This window comes from Colletotrichum gloeosporioides (genome assembly GCF_011800055.1).
Source record: "Colletotrichum gloeosporioides strain Lc1 chromosome Unknown consensus_63, whole genome shotgun sequence".
NCBI classification, from domain to species: domain Eukaryota; kingdom Fungi; phylum Ascomycota; class Sordariomycetes; order Glomerellales; family Glomerellaceae; genus Colletotrichum; species Colletotrichum gloeosporioides.
The window spans coordinates 76,913-98,688 of record NW_025544708.1 but is presented as its reverse complement, the minus strand read 5'-3'; the positions used below and the strand labels follow the sequence as shown (position 1 = coordinate 98,688).

General features: G+C 52.9%; 3 protein-coding genes across 3 annotated transcripts; all 3 read left to right on the top strand.

The window, feature by feature from the left end:
• Nucleotides 1–7,586: 7,586 nt before the first annotated feature.
• On the top strand, nt 7,587–8,626 carry GCG54_00003201 (3-oxoacyl-[acyl-carrier-protein] reductase FabG; the record flags this gene model as incomplete). Its single annotated transcript, XM_045403277.1, has 3 exons — nt 7,587–7,713; nt 7,781–8,111; nt 8,170–8,626. 3 exons carry the CDS (start codon nt 7,587–7,589, stop codon nt 8,624–8,626), a joined length of 915 nt encoding a protein of 304 aa, XP_045261558.1.
• Nucleotides 8,627–10,278: 1,652 nt separating this feature from the next.
• GCG54_00003200 (uncharacterized protein) lies at nt 10,279–11,418 on the top strand (the record flags this gene model as incomplete). The annotated part of the gene is made up of 1 exon (XM_045403276.1): nt 10,279–11,418. One exon carries the CDS (start codon nt 10,279–10,281, stop codon nt 11,416–11,418), a length of 1,140 nt encoding a protein of 379 aa, XP_045261557.1.
• A 2,483-nt stretch (nt 11,419–13,901) lies between these two features.
• Nucleotides 13,902–15,347, top strand: GCG54_00003199 (putative tRNA-splicing endonuclease subunit tsp-5; the record flags this gene model as incomplete). The annotated part of the gene is made up of 1 exon (XM_045403275.1): nt 13,902–15,347. The coding sequence occupies one exon, from the start codon at nt 13,902–13,904 to the stop codon at nt 15,345–15,347; it is 1,446 nt and encodes a 481-aa protein (XP_045261556.1).
• Between the last annotated feature and the right edge of the window lie 6,429 nt (nt 15,348–21,776).

Genomic DNA, 21,776 nt, shown 5'->3' with positions numbered 1-21,776 from the left:
GGACATGAATTCACTATGGCAGAGCCAGTATTGCTCTCGGACGATTTGATCGCTCTGCTATTTGAAGTGATGTGATCGTTTTGCTGTCTTGAAAATCGTTACAAGTACAATTCTCGTATGCGGTACTTTGTGCCGATGCTTTAATTGAACCAGTTGACGCGAGAGGCCGTGTAAATTCTAACTATTCTGATGAATATTACTTGGAAGCGTAAAATAAAATCCTCCTTGTCAATTTACCATTCCGTATCCAAATCGGATCTCTCATGCAAATAACTCCCCCTATACTCCCCATGTAAATGCTCGAATGCCCCAGCAGGGGCGAGGTTCGTGGTCATACGAAACCATCGTACAGACCCATCACATCCGAAAGATGAGAGTCGATCTCACATCGCTGGAAGTTTCCTCGAAACACAACCGTACAAACTGACCGAGGTGCTCCATCCCGGGTCAGCATTTGAGAATTGCTCGTCACACGAGTACGACGTGGCGAAAACAATTCTTTCTGAGAGTGCCTCACTCAAGCACTTTAAAACGTATGTCATGCAATGCTTGGTCGCTACATAAAGGGCGACCGAAGCTTAGCCATAGACCTTTCGCCATTGAGACGGGCGCGATATAAATGAACTCGCACCGGTATGCAGATAGCCCGAGGTCGAGGCTGAGAAGCTTTGTCATCTTCGCAGACGAGAGCTTCATCCGAGAGCAAAATTGGCAAACAACAACTTTAGAACGAAAGAACCCGGTTTCCAAACCAAGTCAGATCAAATCATACCGCAACCCCTTCGGTGGAGATGCGTCAGGTGCTCCTCTTTGTCGAACGTCTCATCACCACAACGTCCGCACACATACTGCTGTGGTACAATCATGGCCTTGCATAGCCGTTTACCAGTCAGGTGTCTTGTGTGATTGTCTTGTCGGAAACGGGTCATCCCACAGCGACCGCATCTGTACTCGGCAGCCATATTATGAACTGGCCCATAGTGTCTGGACGTGAGGTCGCGGATTGATGGGTATCCGACGTCAGGGCATACCGGACAACGGTGGCGATGTGCCTCAGCCTCGTGGTCGTGGAGCGCTGCGACGCTGTGGAAAATCTTGCCTTTACAGGGCTTTAGTTGACACACGATCTCGGGGACCTCTTTACCGTCGGCGGGAGCTGTCTGAACGGTGGAGGCTTCGGCACTTGTGGTACGCTTCGACGAGCTCAATGATGACTGTAGAGACGTTTTTGATGGAGGAGAAAGAGTCTGTTGTATTGGAGTATGATATGAAGCTGCGAGTGATGCTGGCTCTGCTCCTGGGGTTGGTGCGATGTTCTGTGGTTGAAGTTTTGTGGATACGGTTGTGGATTGTCCATCGCCAAAAGTAACAGGTAGGCTGTTGATGAGATTGTCGCCGATCGCTGGAAGACTATTCGTCAACCAACGCGGGTCCAGAGATTGCTGCCACCAGTCGCCTGGATAACGGCGAAACTGGGGATCTTGAGAGCAGTCTCTGTGAACGAATGGCCCGATCGGGGGCAACCACTCGTTGTCAACTGCCACATCCTTCCTTTGGCCAATGTGTGCTTCGATAAAGTATTCAGACGGAAATGAGGCGTCTTCAACATCCCCGGTGCGACCGGTAAGCCTTTGTATTAAGTGATGACCATCGTAACCTCTCTGAATGGGGAGAGCGCGGGATCAACACCCGCGCGCGCCCGGATCAGGAAGTTTCCTAAGGTTCGACTAGAGCAACCAAAGCGGTCAGGGTCTAGATCTGATGTCTCTGGCAAGGTAAAGTACTCACCTTTCGTCAAGAAAGTCGTCTCATGCAAGAACCACTCCTGTGGTCGAAGTCAGGGTACGGTCGTCGTCCCTGTGTCGCGGCAACTTGGCCTGACCGGATTACCGACAAGTCGGATGTCCTTGAGTTGTCAGAGGTGTCAAACGCGCCGACGGATTGTTGGCTTAAGTCCTCCCATGGCCTCAGTTTCCGAGCTGAAAGGGACGCCAAGCACCACAGCCCCTCTTTCCAGCATCGCATGCAGATCGGGTTGGGAGGATGACATGCTGGCAACTTGATACGGCAGCCTTATTTCCATTTCGAATTTGTCTTATGCATCAAGTTGAGGCCAAACCAATCAAATGAATCCATCATGCAAAGCCAGTTGGGCATACATGATGGTGTGCCACACTTTCCGACGCGGGGCTGTAGTCAGCTTGGGCATACTCAATTCATTTCGATCCATTGGACCCTCGAAAACCCCTTACCTTGAACAAGTATGTGATATCGTGATTTGATCTAGATTAACAACCGTAAGGATGGGTGTCCTCTTGTATCTACTTGCCAGACCAGCTGATTGAGCTCAAGTCAACTCATTTCAAGTACACAGCAAGCGAGTGTACGTCACACATGTGTGGGCTCGTCTGGAGACAGTCACGAGAGGGGTCACTGAGCTCAGTTTGTTTTGCACGGTTCTGCTTTTCTTCTATATACTACGTACCGTAGAATATAATCTATTTTCAAGTTTTTTTCCCTTCGAGTTTTGTTAAGTTTTCCCCTTTTTTTTTTTTGTCGTTTTTGAATTTTTTCAGCCGTATCCAAGCCGGAGAAAACGCTTTTCAACCAAAGACAGTACCAGTCTTGCTTTTCTCTTTCTGTGAAGAAAGTAGGCAAAGACTCTCTAGACCTGAACTCCTCGCTACCTGTAGTTCTACCGGCATGCTGGCGCAATAAGTGACAGAAAATCGAAGAAAACTGCTAAAAAACCGGATCCTCCCCCCTGCCACGAAGTGGCATTGGTCATACGAAACCATTGTCAAACCCAGCTCACAGAAGATGAAGAAAAAAACTCCAGATTGCCAATACTTCAACGAAGCACTACCATGGTTGCTTCGGCTGGACCTCGCTCTCTGAACGGGTGGCATCTGGCCACACACTGGCAAAACAGACATCAATACCCATGTGTCGCTGACAAGCAGGCGACGGATCAACAGGATTTTACTTGATGACTGGGGATTTTTCACCTAACAAAGAGTTTTGGTCCAGCCTTGGCAGTAGCAAGTCTTTAATAGGAAATCAAAACAAAGAAAACCAAAGAATTCGAGACGTTATTTTTGCGTTGGCTTGCAGCCTCTTCGCCGTAGGTGTTGTAAATGCTTCTCCTTTTCGTAGGTCTTTTCGCCGCATCGTCCACACGTATATTGCCGAGCCACAGGCTTTGCTCGACAAGGCCTGACTCGTTCAAGATGACGCGTGTGATTATCTTGTCGGTGATCTGACTTCCCACAGCGGCCGCAGACATACAGCGCCGAACCGACTCCGTGGACTGGGCCGTAGTGCCGGGAGCGGAGATCACGGATGGATGGGTAACCAACGTCTTCGCATCCCTTTTCGCAACGGTATCGATGAGCCTCACAATCGTGTGCGCGTAGATCGTCGATGCTGTTGAATTTCTTCGCACGACAAGGGGCCACATGACAGATGGTATCAGATGGCATGATGTCTTCCATCAGTGTGGCCGCTTGAGGCGCTGAGGATGTTGTAGCACTGGGAGGCTGCGGTGGGGATTGTCGTTCTGTGGGGGTGGGTGACCCTGGCGATGCTGTTGAATTGGGCGTCGACTGAGGAGATGAGGCTTGCGAGATGAAGTCTTTTGTACGGTAAGAGGTGTTCGTTGATTCTGTCTCGTATTCTAGGTCGTCCTGGAGTATTTCCGTTCGGATTTGCTTGACCATCGATGTGAATTGTCCGTCAACATGAGCGGATGGTAAGGCGTTGATGAGAATATCGTTTTCCATGCTGTTAGATACCAAAACTGTGTGTACTGTATCATTGAGCCACATTGGGTTCAAGCATGGCTGTTTCCAGACGCCTGGGTATCGGCGACATGGGAAATTGGGATCTTGAAGGCATGCATCATGGACGTAAAGTCCGATCGGTAGCTGCCTGTCCTCATCAACGTCTGTTGGCGACCCATCCTGCTTCCGGTTGACGTGGTCTTCGGAGAGGTATGTAGGTAAAATAGAGTCATCGTCGTCATCTCCGGTTTGCCAGTATTGACATTGCGTTAAGTGATGACCATTGTGACTCCGCTGAATGGGGGATACGCGGGACTAGATCCCGCGCGCACCCACAGACAGGAAGACTAGTTGAATACGCTTAGGAATCAATCGTTATTATCAGGCAACTCTCTTAACCGTGGATCGGGACCTACTTTATAATATGCGGGATCTGATGTGCAGCCCTCGTCTAGATTTGATGCGGGACTAAGATGCTTGTTGAGTGCTTGAAAGTGACGGGATTGCCAGAGGTCCTTATGTACCTTAGCCTGGCCTCAGAATCGAGTGAGGAATTGATCTCTTAGCTGTCCACGACTGCATTAGTTCACTGCAGGCTTGGCGTGTATGTGGGCATCTTCCATTTCGAGTCTGACATGCATATGAAATGAGGCCGGACCAATCACAATATCCATGAGAGGTGTTAGCACAGCCATCCAACTGCTGTATGGCCACACGTCGCTGGAGACACTTGATAGGTGCTCCGGTAGCTCTACGTCAGATTGGCTGCATAATACCTTCCTTCAAACCTGGATATATGTCTTCCCACAAAGATGGGGTTGCTTTCAACTTCGCCCTTAAGTTTTTGAAGGCCGCCGCACCTCGTCGACCAAACTGTCGATAACGTCTTATATTTGAGTGGAATCGGCTTATAACCACTTCTATTTTCCGACTTCTAGTCACGATTTCGTTTGAATTGCCTGCATCATGTTTTCTCGAAGTTTAGCTGAACGTCCGCGTCCTATCGACCATGACTTCAAAAAGCACTTCTTCAAGCACACAGAATGGGTGTCAAGTTTTCCTTTGCAGGAAGCATTCCGCAGACAGACCACAGAAAGATACCCTGACGCCTCTAAATCACGTAAAATATTCGCAATATTGATGTTCTTAGATAGCGACAGACAGTACTTGAGGGAATGTAAGTTTTCACGGTTAACCCTAGAAAAGCGGCTCTGTATCCATTGACACGTTCTACTCTGTTACATTTCTTGCAGCTCTTGATCCTTTTAGTGCACTCGATCATGCGCCTCGATCCAAGCAACACCAGAGAACACCTCCGCTGCCACCGTCTGACCCATATAGACTTCTAGGAGTTGCCGAAAACTTCGAGAAAACACCAAAGTTACAGCGCCGCTCTAGAGCTAAGGACCAAGCTCTTTTCCGCTTAAACGAAAGGCATAATCCTAGCCCAGAATAAACCCCAGAAGTATTTGAAAGAGTTGATGTTGACTCAAGCGATCAATCGAAACCTTTGTTTGATGAGGACTTTCTTCACTACGGCAAGCGAAGTATTGAAGCTTGGAAGAACGGCAGGGGACGAGGCAAAGAATGGAGAACCTGCCAAGTCATCAAACACACATCTAAGACCTTCCGAGAGATAGGCAACCAGACAAAAATGTTGCATCCGTCATGCGACTGGGTCGTAACCGATACGGCCGCTCCTGTCACCTGTCTCATGGCGCGGCAAGGTTTCCGACGGTCCATACGGCTCAGTCCACCATCGCAACGAAACCAGCGCAAAAATGGTTGCAAACAACTTGCATTGCTAGTGTAAGTTTTTTAAACACCGTGAATATTGTCTTGACTTTGTTTCAAATGCTAATTTTGCTATTAGCCAAGACTCTCGCGGTACGAGTGATTCTCCAGAACGCGAAAACCCATCACACAACTCAGAGGCGACTTTCCGTTCGATCATTATAAGACTTGAACCTGTGTCTGAAACCACATGTATCTCAAAGGTAGTTCTACCGTATGAAAGTTATGTTGGAGCGGTTCTAGGGGGGCAATTTCGCCTTGGTCGACTCGTGCGACATGAGAAGATCGCCGATGTATACGAGATTACGCCCCTCCTGTCGAATTCGCAAGACTCGATGGAAGCATTGGCCTATAGCCTCAAGGACCATCCGAAAGCTTGTGCAAGGGAAATTGCATTTCGTAAAGCCTTCATATCGTGCGTCATCGATCAATCGGGTAGGAAATACCTTGTGTATCGGATCGAGGAGAGAAAGCAATTTGAGGCAGAGGCTCGGAGGACGAAGAAAAGAAACAAGCGCGAGAGCCACAAGCCCAATAAGCCACATGGGAAAGACTCTGGGAGTAATCAATAAGAGTAAATAAGTGTCCCTGCGAGACTCTTCTACTAATGTGGTCATGACGCTCAAAGGCCAGGTCGAGCCTGCGAGATTTGGGCAGCAAGAGCACTTAAGAAAGTTGCTTCTCAGAACGAATGTGGCGGATGTGAAGAGATATTGGAGATAGCTCAAACGAAGGCACTTCGAGTATGTCAGCCCGTCCTCAGAAACCAGGTTAGCCAAACCTCCTTAAGGCCGTGTCTAAACTCAATCAAGAGCGAATGGCTAGATTTCTGTGCCGAAACAGAAGAGAAAGCCGCATTGTGTAATGGGGCATGCCCAGTGAGTTGTGCTATGGATGCTGCAATAACTTGCGCATTCCAATGTCTCAACCCGAAGATCAATCCTATGACTTGTGTAAAGAGGTGTGAAGAAGCCTCCCTCGGTACTTGTGTGGAAGCAGACTTTCCGTAGAGAGGATTAGCGGCTTTCTGGAAGGATTTCGCCGACCCAGCCTTTAACGACCATCTATTGCCTTCTCCATTTGCTGGATACCTGACGTGTCCTCACGTTCCAACCTGCTCATTTCCCGCTACTTCTCGTATCTTATAATTCAAGAGACCAAGACAGTGCGCTTGCAGCTTATGATCAAAAGCGAGATCAGAGTGTAAAGCTTTGCGTCTCTTTCTTAACTCGGGACCCAATGCTTCGGGTTTCGCGGTAGAGCGAGGACGACGAGCTCTTAGCGCACATGAGGAGGTCGCCAGGAACCCCTGGAACCCCTGGAACCCCTGGACTCCTTGGAAGCCACGAGAGGCCACCGCTGTAGTCCAAGTAAAATCGGCCATGAGATTTGCAATTTTCCGTGATAGTTGAATCCTCCAAAATGAGCTCTATGTTTCACCCATGTGAGAATTACTCGAACTCCATTTTCAACGGCCCCTATGCCCTTGATATGAGCCACATGGAGAATCTCGGCCGAAGCAATATTGAACATCCGGTAGCGCCGAGCAATTGTACTCTTCGATTTCGTAAGTTACAACGTTCTTGATAGTTTGTCGGTTCAGAGTTGAGATCATCAAATTCTCAAGGGCAACGGTCCTAGTTGTAGGAATTTGATCGAGGTGATAGTGGTGGACATGAGTGTCTGAGATGCCTCCACCACAAAAGCGACCGACGGCCCGTCCGGGGAGCATACCCGACCTGGTCGCCCCTAACAGTCTGGGGTAACCCCGCCAATGGCGTCCCATCGCCTAGCGCAGTGAGCTTCGGCCCCGGCGAGCCTCGGTCCAAATTCCCCCTACCAAGGAGCTACAGCTTCCTCGGCCTCCGGTCCCCTCAATTTCCTCCAGCTCCGACTTCTTACTTCATAGCATTGCGGGCCCAGCGATTTGATCCATCTTCGTCTCTTCTTGGAGTCATGTAAACCATTTGCTCTGAATTCAATTGACAAATCATTACCATCATCACCATTATGGCGGACAAGGCGCAGCAAAGACTCCAGGCTGTGGGCAAGCAGCTCGACGGCCCCGCCCCCATCACGAAGGTCGCCGGCCCATCTGCCGCACCTCGTGTACCGGGCAAGGTCGTCATTATCACAGGTTAGTTGAATCCATGACATCAAATAGTGGAACCGTTATCGTGCCCCAGAGACTGACAATTGAGCAGGCGCAAACTCCCTCCTTGGTATCGGTCGCGCCGCGGCCCACCAGTTTGCCGAGAACGGTGCCCGAGCCATCTACATCTGCGACTTTGCCGACAGCAACCTCGAGTCTCACAAGCGCGAGCTAAACAGCCTCTTCCCCAAGGTCGAGATCCACACGCGCCAGTTCGATGCCGCGAACGAAAGCGCCGTTAAGGAGGTTGTTAGCCATGCGATGTCAACATATGGAAGGCTAGACATCTTCTTCGCCAACGCCGGCATCGCCGGACCCCATAACATCTTTACAGAAATCACCGAGGAGGACTTTATGCAAAACCTGCGCACCAATACCCTGAGGTAACAAGCGAACATTGCGGCGCTTCTACGGTCCCAATATGCTGACTCGTCGCTGCAGCGTCTTCCTCGCCGCCAAGCACGGTGCGCCCGCCATGCAAAAGACATCCACAGAGAAGCCGGCCCCTTGCGGTAGCATCATCCTCACCGCTTCCGTTGCCGGCATTCGATCCAACGCTGGTTCGACGCCCTACTCCGCAGCCAAAGCCGCCGTCATCTCTGTCGCAAAGACCACTGCCTACCAGCTCGCCGGCACAAACGTGCGCGTGAACGCCATCTGCCCAGGTCTCATCGAGACTGGCATGACGGCCCCCGTGTACAGCGCGGCCCGCGCCCGCGGTACCACGGGCAGAATCGGCCAGATCAACCCCATGAGGCGCGGCGGACACGCCGACGAGATTGCGCGCGTGGCACTTTTCCTAGGTAGCGATGAGAGCAGCTATGTCAATGGCCAAGAATGGGCTGTTGATGGCGGCCTCAGCGCGGGACATCCGTACATTGTTGGCAAGCTCGCATGAGAAAACGAGCGGACGTGTTGATATGTCGTTTATGATGCTTGGTATGTGTACTTATGTGGGAAACAGGCACCTGTTGAATACATCATAACGTCGGAGCGCAAGTTCGAAGGATTTGTGCCTGCATGAGCCTGTTTATGAGTCCGGTGGGATGAGATGAACAGACGACAGCCTCGGGATCTGGGGCCGCCGGGTCCCGCTGATATTGGGAGGGTCTTTGGTGATGCGAGTACGGACCATTCGTTCCTCGGTTTGACATATGAAAAGGAGCTCCTGGTTTCTTAGAGGTCGGTGAAGCACGTCAGTGGCGCAGAGAAAGGGGCAAGCGGTTGCACTACCCCTCGATAACCGGGACCATCATGAGAGATCACCAACAAGCTTGAACTTGTACGGACGCCATTACCACTTTCCATCCTTGAACTACTACTCCGAGGCCTATCTAGCGGGTAAGATAATAACCATACAATCTATTTCTCCGGGCCTGCAGTCCGCCTTCTCCATTCAGCAACGTCTATTACATTCACTTGCTGCCTCATTCGCTCAGGACGCGTCACCTATCCGGCCTCACATGCGCCAGTCCACATTTCAAGGATCGCCGGGGGCTAGAATATTCAAGCATATCTGGCCCTGCGCCGCCAACGGGAGGCAATCGACGGCTCCACAAGCGTAACTACCGTGCTTCCGCCGCCAGAATAGCCTCCTCTCAACGCCTGTACTAATCAAAAACCCCTCGACAGATGAAACCGTAGCAAATTGGATCTGCCAGCACGTCAACCCGTCTTTGGCTGGTTGTGGCTAGAAGGGCTCTTGGCAGTGTGAAGCGCGACCCAGTCCACGTAATGTGGTTCCCATCAAACCGCTGTTTGATGGTTTCCTCCTTCCTCTTCGTTGAGCAGTTCCCGCCGCAGGTGTTGTTTGCTCCTGGGTCTCGGCCGAGCCGCGTAACCACACCCGCCCACATCCCGATGCGCCAGATCCTCCCCGGGACCCACTCTCCTTCCGCGTCCCCACCGCGTTCCCGTACGCCTTCTTGTAACTATGCCTTTACACTACCACGTACGGTGCCGCATAGATTTGACCAACGCAACGCAATTGGAATTACGTCCGCTGTCATTGGACATTAGATGATCCTAGGCGATCCCCCCCTCCGAACAAGATTCACCCCGGTCCTGCGGGGTGGCGGAAGCTGGTCCCTGCTAGCCTCCGAGGGGCGCTACGTTCCGCGGCTAAACCACCAACTCATCCTCTCCTCGACGTCCCTGGCCGCCGGCGAAACATCGATGAGGGAAGGTGACGACGATGTCTTGGAGACGCCGCTGCGGGAGTGTGGGGACGGGGGTTGCTTCTCTACTCGTTGCGGAATGTCGTTGCTTTTGCAAGATGTGTGTTTCCTGATGGGCGGCCATTGATCACGGCATAGCATGGTATTGCCAAGACGAAAATATCAAGGAGATGGCAAGGAGCTGGTCGAGAGTGCTCGGTAGGCACCGTAGAGAAGCAGATCATGGTTCATGAAGATGCCAAGAAGGACGGTGTTATAAGAAGAGGCAGGAATCTCCTCTTCAATCGAGTCTCTCTCATCAGGCTCTTCACCTCCTTCAGTCTTTCACTACAGCCCTCATCGCCTGCTCCTCCGTGTGTTCTACCGACTTACAATGGCTCTTCGCACCGCTCTCGCCGCGGCCTTGGCCATCTCCCCCCTCCTGGGCAACGTCGCTGCCCATGGTACTCACACCGCAGAGGACATCGCTGCCGAGCTCGCCCTCCGTTCCAAGGTGACCGCCGTCGGAAAGCGTGCCCTCGATGCCTGCTCCAACTCCCCCGCCGCCCTGGCTCTCAAGCAGCGCGCCCTCGACCGCCGCGCCGCCACCGCCGAGCGCCTCCGTGCTGAACGCGGCCTCCACGGCCAGAAGATGATGAAGCGAGCCCAGGCCGACCTCGAGAAGTGGGCCGCCATCGACCACGCCTCGGACGCCGGCTACACCCTCGACACCCCCTTGGACGAGATCTTCGGATCCAACGCCACCTGCACCCTCGTCCCCGAGACCACCATTGGCCCGTACTACGTCGAGGGTGAGCTCATCCGCACCGACATCACCGACGGCCAGGGCGGCGTCCCCGTCCACCTGGACATCCAGTTCATCGACATCAACGGCTGCGGCGCCGTCCCCGAGCAGCTCATCGACGCCTGGCACTGCAACGCCACAGGCGTCTACTCCGGCGTCTCCGCCCAGGGCCAGGGCGGCCTCAACACCACCCACGGCCGCGGTGTCCAGCAGACCGACTCCGACGGCGTCGTCGAGTTCGACACCATCTTCCCGGGCCACTACACCGGCCGCGCCACGCACATCCACATCATGTCCACCGACGGCGCCGAGATCCTGCCCAACAGCACCTTCGAGGGCGGCACCGCGCGCAACATTGGCCAGATCTTCTTCGACCAGAGCATCATCTCCGAGGTCGAGCTCCTCGAGCCCTACGCCAGCAACCGCCAGACCCTCACCACCAACCTCCAGGACGGCATCGCCGCCGGCGAGGCCACCGCCGAGTTCGACCCCTTCCTCAAGTACGTCAAGCTCGGCGACGACCTCCAGGACGGTCTCCTCATGTGGATCACCATCGGCATCGATAGCACTGCGGACTACAACGACCAGGTCAGCGCTGCTGCGCACTACTACGAGGGCGGTGGTGTCGACCAGAGCGGTGGCGGCGGCGGCCCCGGCGGACCTGGCGGACCTGGAGGACCTCCTCCCGGCTTCTCGTCTACCGCCGCTCCCGCTGTTACTTCCGCTTAAGTAGTGACTGTGAAAATATCTAAAAGGGGTGAGAGATATGAATGATGAAGTGTGCGGCTAGGAGAGCTTTGGTTGTTCGGAGGATTGTTACATATGGAGGGCCTGTATTCAGTTCTTGAGACATTATTGATATCCGTGGATACCTATTTTGCATCATTCCATATGAGAAATAAGCTTGCGAGTAAATTTGACCGTGACCAACTTGTATTGATCTCCGGATCGACGGAATGCCTTGTCTTCATTGTCCCTTCCCTCTGCCGTACAGTTCCAGATGCAAAACAGTTCCTCTGCCCGGGCGAACAGAGATGATCAGAATGACTAGGGTGAGGATGAAGACAGGTACAACGATGAAGACGACGATAACAATGACAGAGACTGTGCAGGAAGACAGGGACCATGTCCGAACAGTATGATTATGATATACTAACCCGGCCCCTTAGCCAAAAGTGCCCACACGGGTTGCAGTGCTTTCATCAAACCCTTTCAATTCCGTCACAAGCTTGGGGTTACACAAGAAAAAGTCACTTCTCCAGCTTTGCAAAACCCCGTGCTCTTCAACACACCATTTCAACGTGCCATAATTGGAGATGCAAGTTCGCTTGAACTATAACGGCAGCAAGGTCACCATGTTGGAATTGAATGAGCCTGGTGTTGTCAGTGCAATAGCTTCGTCAACGCCAACTACGTAGGAAACGACCTCTTGACAGCCACCTAAAGTTCAAGATGCAAATTGATTTGATATCATTCATCGCAGATTCTTCAATCCACGCGAATCCAACTTCGAGTTGGAATGTCACGCACAGGCCAAATCTGGTAACAGGAAGCTGGGTGGTCGAGCCGTCTTCAGCGATGGCGGTGGCGATGAAGACGAAGAGGACGAGTATTGAGTCCTGCAGACAAGATTCATATTTTTGATATTTCAGCAATTTCCCAAAGCCGAGAAAAGTGAAATGGTTGCTCGTATGTGCTACAAAAAGGTGAAAAAAGTCGCGTGCCTGCCGAAGCAGACACGCTTGGAGATGTGTGAATCGAACACCAGGCCTCGTCTCCGCTAACCGCACATTAAACCACTAATCCAGGCCTAGGAAGGCAATGAAAAGTTCCTGTGCTCACTGAGCTTAAGAAGCCGCGGCCCCGCTTGACGATGGGGCATGACCGTCGTATCCATCAACCTGCCAGATTCATGATAAGGTGGTATCACAAAAGGTAGATGAGAACGCTTCTGCATCTCTGTGTAAGCGTGGAATGTATCTACAACCCACTAATGTTGTTTTCCTGAGCTTGTAACCATTGTTGTCCGAATGCTTGTCTCACATCTCATGGCATGTTAGTGGGCCGAGCACTCGCACCGAAGAGTCGTTCCACTACTGAGAAGGGGAGATGCTGAACCCCTTTGGTGGACACTGTCGAGGAAAGAAAAAATAATCTACACCGGGCAAAGCACTGCTAGAATCGCGCAAGCCGCACTCTTGTTAGTAAGTCTTACGTGTGTCGCTCATACAGGGCGCAGCTGTGGATGATAGGTCGAAGACACAAGGGTTGCGGTTGGACGCTGCGAATAGAAGCGGCCCCTTGGAGCGTTCCCCACTCGGCCTAGCGTCCCGCAGCGGTCGGATGACCTGCCCGCAAACCCCCGCACTTGCCCGAACCTTCTTGACATTCAAATCGAGCTCGAAAGTCAACAAACACCTCCGGTGGAGTGGCCGAGTGGTTAAGGCGCTGTGTTGTACGTATCTCCTCAGATGTTCGAGTTCGACTCTATTACTAACAAAGTCTACAGTAGGTTATCATCTGATACCTCAAGCCCGCAGTGGGAAACCTCGCGAGTTCGAATCTCGTCTCCATCAATGCAATCTTTTTTTGCCGATATTCTCTATTCATTTTAGGAGCTCAGCTAGTGACCACCGTCATGTATAGCGTATCGTTTTGAATACCAGCCATCAGGTCACGGCCTTTACTCCCAATCATCTCCAGTCATTCTGTTTAAGCTGAGTGTGATGCACTGAGAATGTGATCTTGATGTGCTCCGAAACACACTTCCCGAATCACACGAGCTTCCCGAATCCCTCTATAGCCAGGGAAGCATTCCACAACGCAGGTTGATCAATGAAACTCTAAAATAGAGCAGTCGAGGACCGAATCAACTGAAGAGAAATGACAGCTTTGCAGACCAGTCACCTTCATCATGCAAAATAACATGCCGGACACGAGTTGGCGGCGGGCTCAATTAACAACGGTCTTCCGGCTTCTTACCCGCTAATTTATTTCCATTGGCCCAAGCTCCCTGAACCGCGCCTGGCCCAAAATTTTCCGACCTGGAGGGGTTCATCGGCGAAGACTCACACCCCAGCGCAAAGAACATTCGCACCCCACGACCCGTTACGGAGACGGAGGGAAGGTCAATCACAGAGTCCATGCCCTGAGCCAGGCGACGGCGAGTTCGAGGCAACCAAAAATAGCAATTCGACATCACCACCGCGAAAATGCCGCTTGACGACGACGACAACCCGACCGCGGCGCCCGTCGCCCAGCCGAACAACGAGACCGGCGCCGGCGACGAAGCGGAGGACGAGGGCGTTTTCGACATGCGCCTTTTCGCGTCCATGTTCAACAAGAAGGGCGTCGCGACTCAGGCCATCCGCAAGGGCCAGAAAGACTTCGAGTCACACGGTACCAAGGCACAAGAGAACCAGCTCGAGGCGAGCCGGCAGGTCATCGAGGAGGTCCTGAGCTACACCCGGGTGCACCGCGATGCGTGGAGCAAGGGCTGGTACTTCCCGGACTACTGGCCGGAGGCGCTGGAAGGCATCGTGGAGCGGGGCGATACCTCTGGGCTTGCGAAGCCCGAGTACCTGAAGGAGTTTTTGGCCGAGACGAGACCGCTTTATGCCGAGGAGAGAGTAGTCGTTGTCGAGGAGCTGAAGGGACCCCAGGCGAAGAGCACGGGACGCGTGATCAGAGGACTCAAGGCACCGAGGCCAGCGGTGGGAAAATTGTGGCTCCTGCCTGAGGAGGCGCTGTTTTTGGTTGAGAGGGGTAGCTTGGAGCTCTGGTGGCCGTTCCGCGAGCTGAAGGACATTCTGCCACCGCCAGAGGTGAAGCTGGCTGAGGAGCAAGAGAAGGATGCTGAAAAGGAGGCGGAATCCGAGGATGAGTTCGACGTTGGCTTGCCTCTGAGTCTCCAGGCCGCATACTCACTCTTCATCGGCCTGGACGGCGAGAGGGGCAAGATCTCATTGCCGAAATACCAGGTGTACTCACACCTAAAGCGGTTAGGATATCATGTCCAACGTGCGCCACGAGATCCCATGTCCCAACAAACTCAACCGGAGCAACCGAAACAGTCTCTCTGGCAATGGCTCGTCTCACTGCTGGACCGCGCCCCGGCTAAACCCGCACCGTACGGGCCTCTCGTTCGACCAGGCGTCTACCGCCAGTACACCCACATCTACAAGCAGCTTGAGCTCTTGTCGCGATACAAACCCACGGCCCCGTCGGAAACGAAAGAGCCAGAGGATCCTTTCAAGGTGTGCTGGCACGTCTGGAAGCCGTCAAAGCACCCCAACATCCGCGTGACGGACCTGCCGCTGCCCGATATCCGCATCGCCGTCGCGGACGCACGGGACACCGCCGTGCCCTCTTTCGAAGAGGTTTCCGCGCTGCTGGGCGCCTCGCCGTACGAACCCCCCGACCCTGTCGCGATGGCTGGCCCGGGAAGGATGTACCAGCGCCTGAGGCACGGCCACCGCAACGTCTTGATCGCCGTGGTCGACCGCGGACTGGTCAACTTTATGCGATTCGGACAGGCGGCGTTTGGGGAGGAGCAGCTGTATGAGCGCTTCGACAAGGGTGCGTTCCGAGGTGGAAAGGGCGGGAGAGGCGGCCGCGGAGGCCGGGGACGTGGACGGGGCCGGGGCCGGGGTCGGTGAAAGAGCCTCGCTCCGGGCCTATGACGCGCCGTTGACGAGCGGGAGAAAAGACGGAGTGGCTGCATGGATCATCAGACGGCCTGGAATAGATACCCAACATCATGGCATGGTAGAACTATGCGCTATGTCTAGACAGCCTCGCGGCTTTGAGTTTAAAGAGAAGGGCTTCAGCTACGATAGATGACGATACCTTATGACACGAGAACTTCAACCTCCTTCATCATCTGCAATGCTTCAAGGGCACTTTTCTTACTGACTTCAGCATCGTGGAAACATCCTCAAAGTCTCGACATAGTCCTTGTCAACAGAGTTCATCATTCGCATGGGTCCGAACAATTTGATAACCCTCCGAACCACAAATCATCAACTGCCATGTTGTCTCAAAGCAGAATGAGTCATTGGCGAAATCAAGCACGCCATCGTGATTCAACTCTGCAAGCTGGCCTCTTCTCAACGGTCTGTATTTTTCTCAGGTCGATCTGTTTGCACACGTGGGACAACTGCCCAGGCAGGAAACGATCTGAGCCGGCCGCAGCGCAGAATCATTCGTCAAATATCTCGTTACGCTAAATCAAGGCTATTATTGTCGACCTGCGTTACACAGTCTACATATTACCTACATAATACAGTGGCACAACAAACACATTCTGCAGCGAAGATCTTCAACGCGCTCAAGGTTGTGTCCGGTTTGGTTGGTTGCATCGGGTTGTGTTGGACGAGCAGAAAAAGTTCCTCACGTAAATCGCGTGATTTTGGCATAAATCACAAGTTTCACCTGCCTTCTGCCGCGGCGCGCAGCAAGTCTTGGCCAAACCGTCTTCACAATCTAAACCAAGCAGAATTCTGAACAGAATTATATCTTGTGTGTTCTGTAGCTAAGCTAACCCAACTATCCCGCCGGCCCTGCTTGCCACTTGCCTGAAGGGGTCGCAAGTGCCGTAGGAGTGAATGCGTGCTGCCTGTCAAAACGCATCGAGTTGCAGGGGGTGGTTGGGTTGGATGGGTGGGCGGTGGGTGTCAGATGCGATGAGACGCAAATCAGGAAGGAAGCATACGTAAGTTTCGACGGCATACAATCTTACTTTGAAGCCACTCATACAAACGAGAACATTACGCGGATAATTGAATTGAACGGCTGGGCTAGTTCACTGCACAGCAAATCAGTCACAGCCCATGCCGAGAGCCTCTCAAAGCAATCAGGGTTGCATGACGGGGTGGGGAGGGGGGACTTCTGTTCGCAGTCACATGGGAAAAAAAAAGTTGATCGAAAAGAAAATGAGGCGCGATCGAAGGGAGGAGTTGGCAGGAGCAAGCAGGATGAGGGAAAAAAAAATATTTGGGAGAAATAATTGGGCTGCAGGGGTGCGCGAGGGCACGCAATCGTATCCTTTTTGGTTTAGGTTGGCAGCCAATCCAGGGTGCGAGTTTCTGGGCGCGAGTTTCCGGGTTCAGGTTAGTCAAAAAAGTTGATTGATGACTGGCGAGAGAGATTGGATTTCAGGTGAGGGGATGCGGGCATCTATCAGCTCTATGCCCTTGGACCATACAATGAATGCTCCGTGGTCCGAGTCGCCTTTCGACGTTCGACATGGGATGACACGTTCAATGAGGGTGACGCAGGCCATGTCGAGTTGCTGATGAGCTGCTATCGAGTTGCATCTAATCAGCTTCCATGCCATGGAAAAGGGGACCGGAAGTCGTGGAGACCAGACCACCAAAGTCCCTCCTCAGGTGACGATTCACATCGGCGGCGACAAGGGTGCGCGAGTGTGTTGGTTCTCTGGTGCAGCAATTCCTCAGTGGACAAGACGGGACTGGGCTTGTTTTGATTGATTTTTGAGTTTCCCTTGCTGTTGGAAGTTGGGAACGAGCTCTCTGCCGCCCGGGTACTCAGTACTTGCGTTGGAGGTTTCTTGCGCCTGCAACTCTGGACCAATACAAGTCAACCCGAAAAGGTACTGTGCTGTGCGGCTGCAATTAAGTCAGTGAGATGGATGAATCGAAGAGCCTGGCTGGGGTCGGGTACGGTCGCCTATCCCTTGTCGCTGCGCCGCCTCAGTGCGACGGCATATCAGCGGCGTCCGCATATGATCGAATACAGGCTTCCAACACACACCGCTTCATAGGAGTCCGAGATGGCTCAGCTGGTTGTATGATGTGGCGTCGCATCATTATCACCGAAGAACTGTTGTCTCATCTCCAACGTGAATGGTTGTTGGGACACGCCACTAGCAGCGTTGTGCTCCCCGGGTCTATTATCACACACTAGCCTCACAACCAGAATGAGACTTCTTTATCTTCTTCCAAGTTGGGAAAAAAGAGTTGTGAGCATGTCTACAAGCATGCAAGCACTTGTCGCAATGCCATTCAAGGCACAAAGGTTGGTTGGAGCGAGTCGTGTTGCACCAGGGTGCAAATACAATTGTTCTTAGCAGCAAAAAAATGTGATGCGACAGCAGCAGGGTTCGAACCTGCGCGACCGAAGTCATAAGATAGGAACTGATTACTAATTCAAGTCTTACCCATTAACCACTCTGGCATGCTGCCTTGCTTTCCGGCCTTGATTAAGGTGCCCATCAAGGGAGCCCCTGCCGGCGGTGTCAGTAGTGAGTGCGTCGTTGGGCGGGTGCGGATGTGGGCCGGCGGGGGCTGCGCAGGGCGGCTACTGCGCTCGCTGTAATACCAGGCTGGCAGTGTCAGGAACAACAGGAAAGCGCCCTTCGCACTCGAGTTTCGCCACAGTAAAGCCCTCTAATGCGCTAAAACAAACCGCTATGGATAGAGTTGCTTCTATGGCGGCCTGAAAGGCCGCTCTGCAACCCCCATAGACTTTGGAGTCAAACTTGGGCCTTCCCGGCCTCTGCGGCGTTGCACGGAAAGCGCGGGGCGGCAGAGGCCGGCGGGACACAGTCAATCACCTGGCACAGGCCTAATTTACAGGGACAGAAACAGGATGGAACAAGTGGTCTTGGCGGAGGGAAGGTGGAGTTTTGGGGCCTCCGGCATATATTTTCGGCCTCAGTTGCTGACTTGAATCCCAAGACAGTAACCGGGCCGTGGAAACAACGCTGCCTGGCCGAGTATGAAGGGGGAATAATGCAGACCGTTAGGTGTTCAATCGGTGACCAACCATCATGCTTCCTAGTTTCGGGAGTTTCTTGATGTGGTCGCTGGCTGCGTTTCGAGTTGAGGGATTGCAGATCCGCCCGTTTGCCAACGATGCTTTTTTATGAAGAAATAACCGCCTACAGAGGATGCGCGGGATCCCGCCCCCCTTTCCCGTTTGTTTTGGATGCGTTGGAGGTTGGGCGCGGCGGCGGGAGAAGCAAGCAACGAACGGGAGTTGCGCCGAGCGACTCACCATGCTCGGCGAGAAAGAGAGGGTTGGCATGACATGCTTATTAGCAATGCTACGGTGAGTTTGAAGCTGGGGTGGGTGCAGTTTCTTCTGTGTCCTTTTCTTCCTATCTCTCTTTCGACCGAGGGTAAAAGAACAAAACGGGACCCCCGGCGATGATGCGATTGCAGATGCGCTGATGCAGCGTCTGAACCCGGAGATCCACCGGTAAAGTAATAATATTATTAGTTACAACGTGGGACATGGGGCCTGGGTCGGAGATCCAGGTTGGACTCGTCATCGCAATTCCCAAAGTCCCATCCCACTGATCCTGGATTTGGCGATGGCCGAATTTTTTTCTTACATGGCATCAGACACGATCGGTGGGTGATAAGGAAGGGGGTGGAGGAGGAGGGGACCACGGGGGGCAAATGGACGGAAATGGGAGCTGATGCGTTTTTTCCTTTCTCTGGTAGGGCGCTCAAGCCGAGATTGGCGTAACCCGAAAACGGATGCGAAACGATGATGGTGAAGAATAGAAGCAGTCAGAACCAGCTGATCCAGTTGTTGTGAGGTTTTTGTTTTGGAGAGTGTGTGTGGCACGGCTGTTGGGAGCGCGGCGGTTGGAGTTGCGTCAATTGCTTCGTTGAACCGGGCAAAGTTGCCGTCGGCTCAAGAGGGCCCTGTTGCGTGTTGTAAGGAACTGATTGCGATTGCCCCGTTCGGATCCTCACGTCCAGCCAAGAAACAGCAGGTGAGAGAGAAGTGAGAAACAGAGGGCAAAAACGGGCAGGGGTGGGCCGACATGACAAGAAATGCGTTTGTTGGCTGGCGCCCGGGTTGTCTTAGGTTGTGCTAGCCCAGGCTGTTGCAGTAATAATATCAAATAATGTACTTTTTTAGTCAGGTACGCATGTACATGTCAGAGATACCGATACAACAAGCACTGAGATGAGCGAGCATATGAGGGTGATAGCGCTAGATACGATACTCTCGGAAGCAGGGTAGGAATCGGAGAGGGGCATGGAGACTGTATCCGTAGTGCAAAGTAGGCTTCGGGTTGAGGCCGGCAGTGCCCAACCTTTTTTTCTTCGCAAGAGCAACAACGGCAATGAATTTGAGTTGGGACATTGCTCATAGACAGACTGAATGCGGACAAGCCAACTGAACCCAAAGTGCGAAGTGAAGCGTCCTCTGTAAGAATATACGCAGTATCCAATGTAATCAAAGCATTGGATGTACCTGGGAAAGTTGTACCTCCTAGTTTTATTAAAGAAGGGCCTGGCCTTGCCTTACACAACGTAAATACTCGAGGTACCTTTGGTCTGGCAGGCAGGATATGGCACTGGCACTTTATCTCGCCATCCAATTGCCAAACAGCCGATTACACCAGGGCGTTTATCTGTCTGTCTGTACCCCCTGGCCAGCGAGCACCCCCGCCTGAGAACGATACCAAACCAAACCAAACCAAACGAGAGGCGGTAGAGGACGCTAGGTCGCAACTCGAACTGGGATTGATTGGGTTTTACACGAGGTGGTACAGGGTGCATGTGCAGTTGATCAACTTGACAGAGATAAAGAGAAGGACAGAGAAGGTTGACAGGAGACGTGTGCCTGAGGTGTCTATGTCGATGGCGATGTCAGAGAAAATGAGTCTTGGGGAGTCAGTCATATGACCTATGCAGCAGATCTGGGCATGCAGCTCATCAGAGCATCAGAGCAAGGAGACGTGGCCTGCACCTGGCTTGTCAATCCGATCCAGCTGGCTGGGTCTGGGGCCATAAGCAGGGCCTTTACGCCGTAGTGAAAATGAGAAGAAATGGCAACGAGTGGGAATGACTACCTCATCCGTCGTGGCACCCATGCACATGATAGAACTTGGGGAGGGAGCTTGGGCGGTACATGCTGGTGGGTGAGTGAGAGCACAAGTACCCCCGGGCCTTGGTATCATCCGTACTATGGAGGTAAGTACTCTTGTACCTTTAGCGTGCTAGAGTCACTAAACTGGAACCAGGGCCGAAATGCATCGCGTTGAATGGCAACTCTGGTTGGCCTCGTCTCCCTTGGGGGGAACTAAAACCTGTCTCTCACCCTGGGACGATTGTCTGTACCTTGCCTTGCTTGCCTCACCTTATCCTCTCTATGACAGAAGTGGGCGCCCACACAGACTAGACCTGGTGGTGATGAGAAAATTCCTCGAATTGAATGACGGTTGATTGATGCCGTGCTGTGTGAACTCGCGGGCTTTCCCCATTCCTTCGCATTCCCGGGCAGGTGCAGAGGCAGTTAGGTTTATTGCTCACATTCACTAGACTTTCCCCCATCCCATCCCGTCCAGTCCCTTTCACATCTCTGTTGTGAACACGGGCCCCCAATTTTGTTTCCTTCCCTCCAAGCAAGGTAACAAACATTCGTCTGTCAACCCGTGGGCTGCTCTGCTTGCCTTGCCCTTACCCAACACTGGATGGACTGAACCCAAATCGGGATCTATCTGCCTTATGCTTTTTTCTCTACCTTACCGCCCAGACTACTGTATCCCTTGGCTGGGGTTTGCACACGAACAGCACAAGACAGACGTGAAAGCCAGTCTACATGTGCGCCGTCCACCACCCGGCCTCCTGCACTCACACTTTCCCTCTTACACCAACCAAACCTGCGCATGCTCAGCTCAGGACGGACTCTCTGACTCCGCCAACTCTTCCGTGACATTTTCGACTCCATCGCCAACTGGGCAGTTCGGCGGAACAGCGACGGCAGTTAGCTCCGCTGAAGACGGCCTCATTTCGTTTACCGCGCGCCGGAGGGCTTGTTTATCTCTTAAGGCCGCGCCATTGTCAGCAGCGTCCGTGCTTTGCGACATACGGCGTCGGTACCTTGCGACATTGTTACACGCGAATACTGGACCAAGTCCATCTCACCTGCTGCAGGTCGACGGACAAGTCTCTGTCTCGTCTCGACGCCATTCCTTGACTGGGTGGCAGCAGTCACTAGAGTGTCAGCGACTGGAGACTTTACCTTACTGCAACAAAAAAAAAAAAAAACTGGGACTCGGTGCCCAGCGCAGCGCATCGCATCGCATCGCCTCTCGCCCT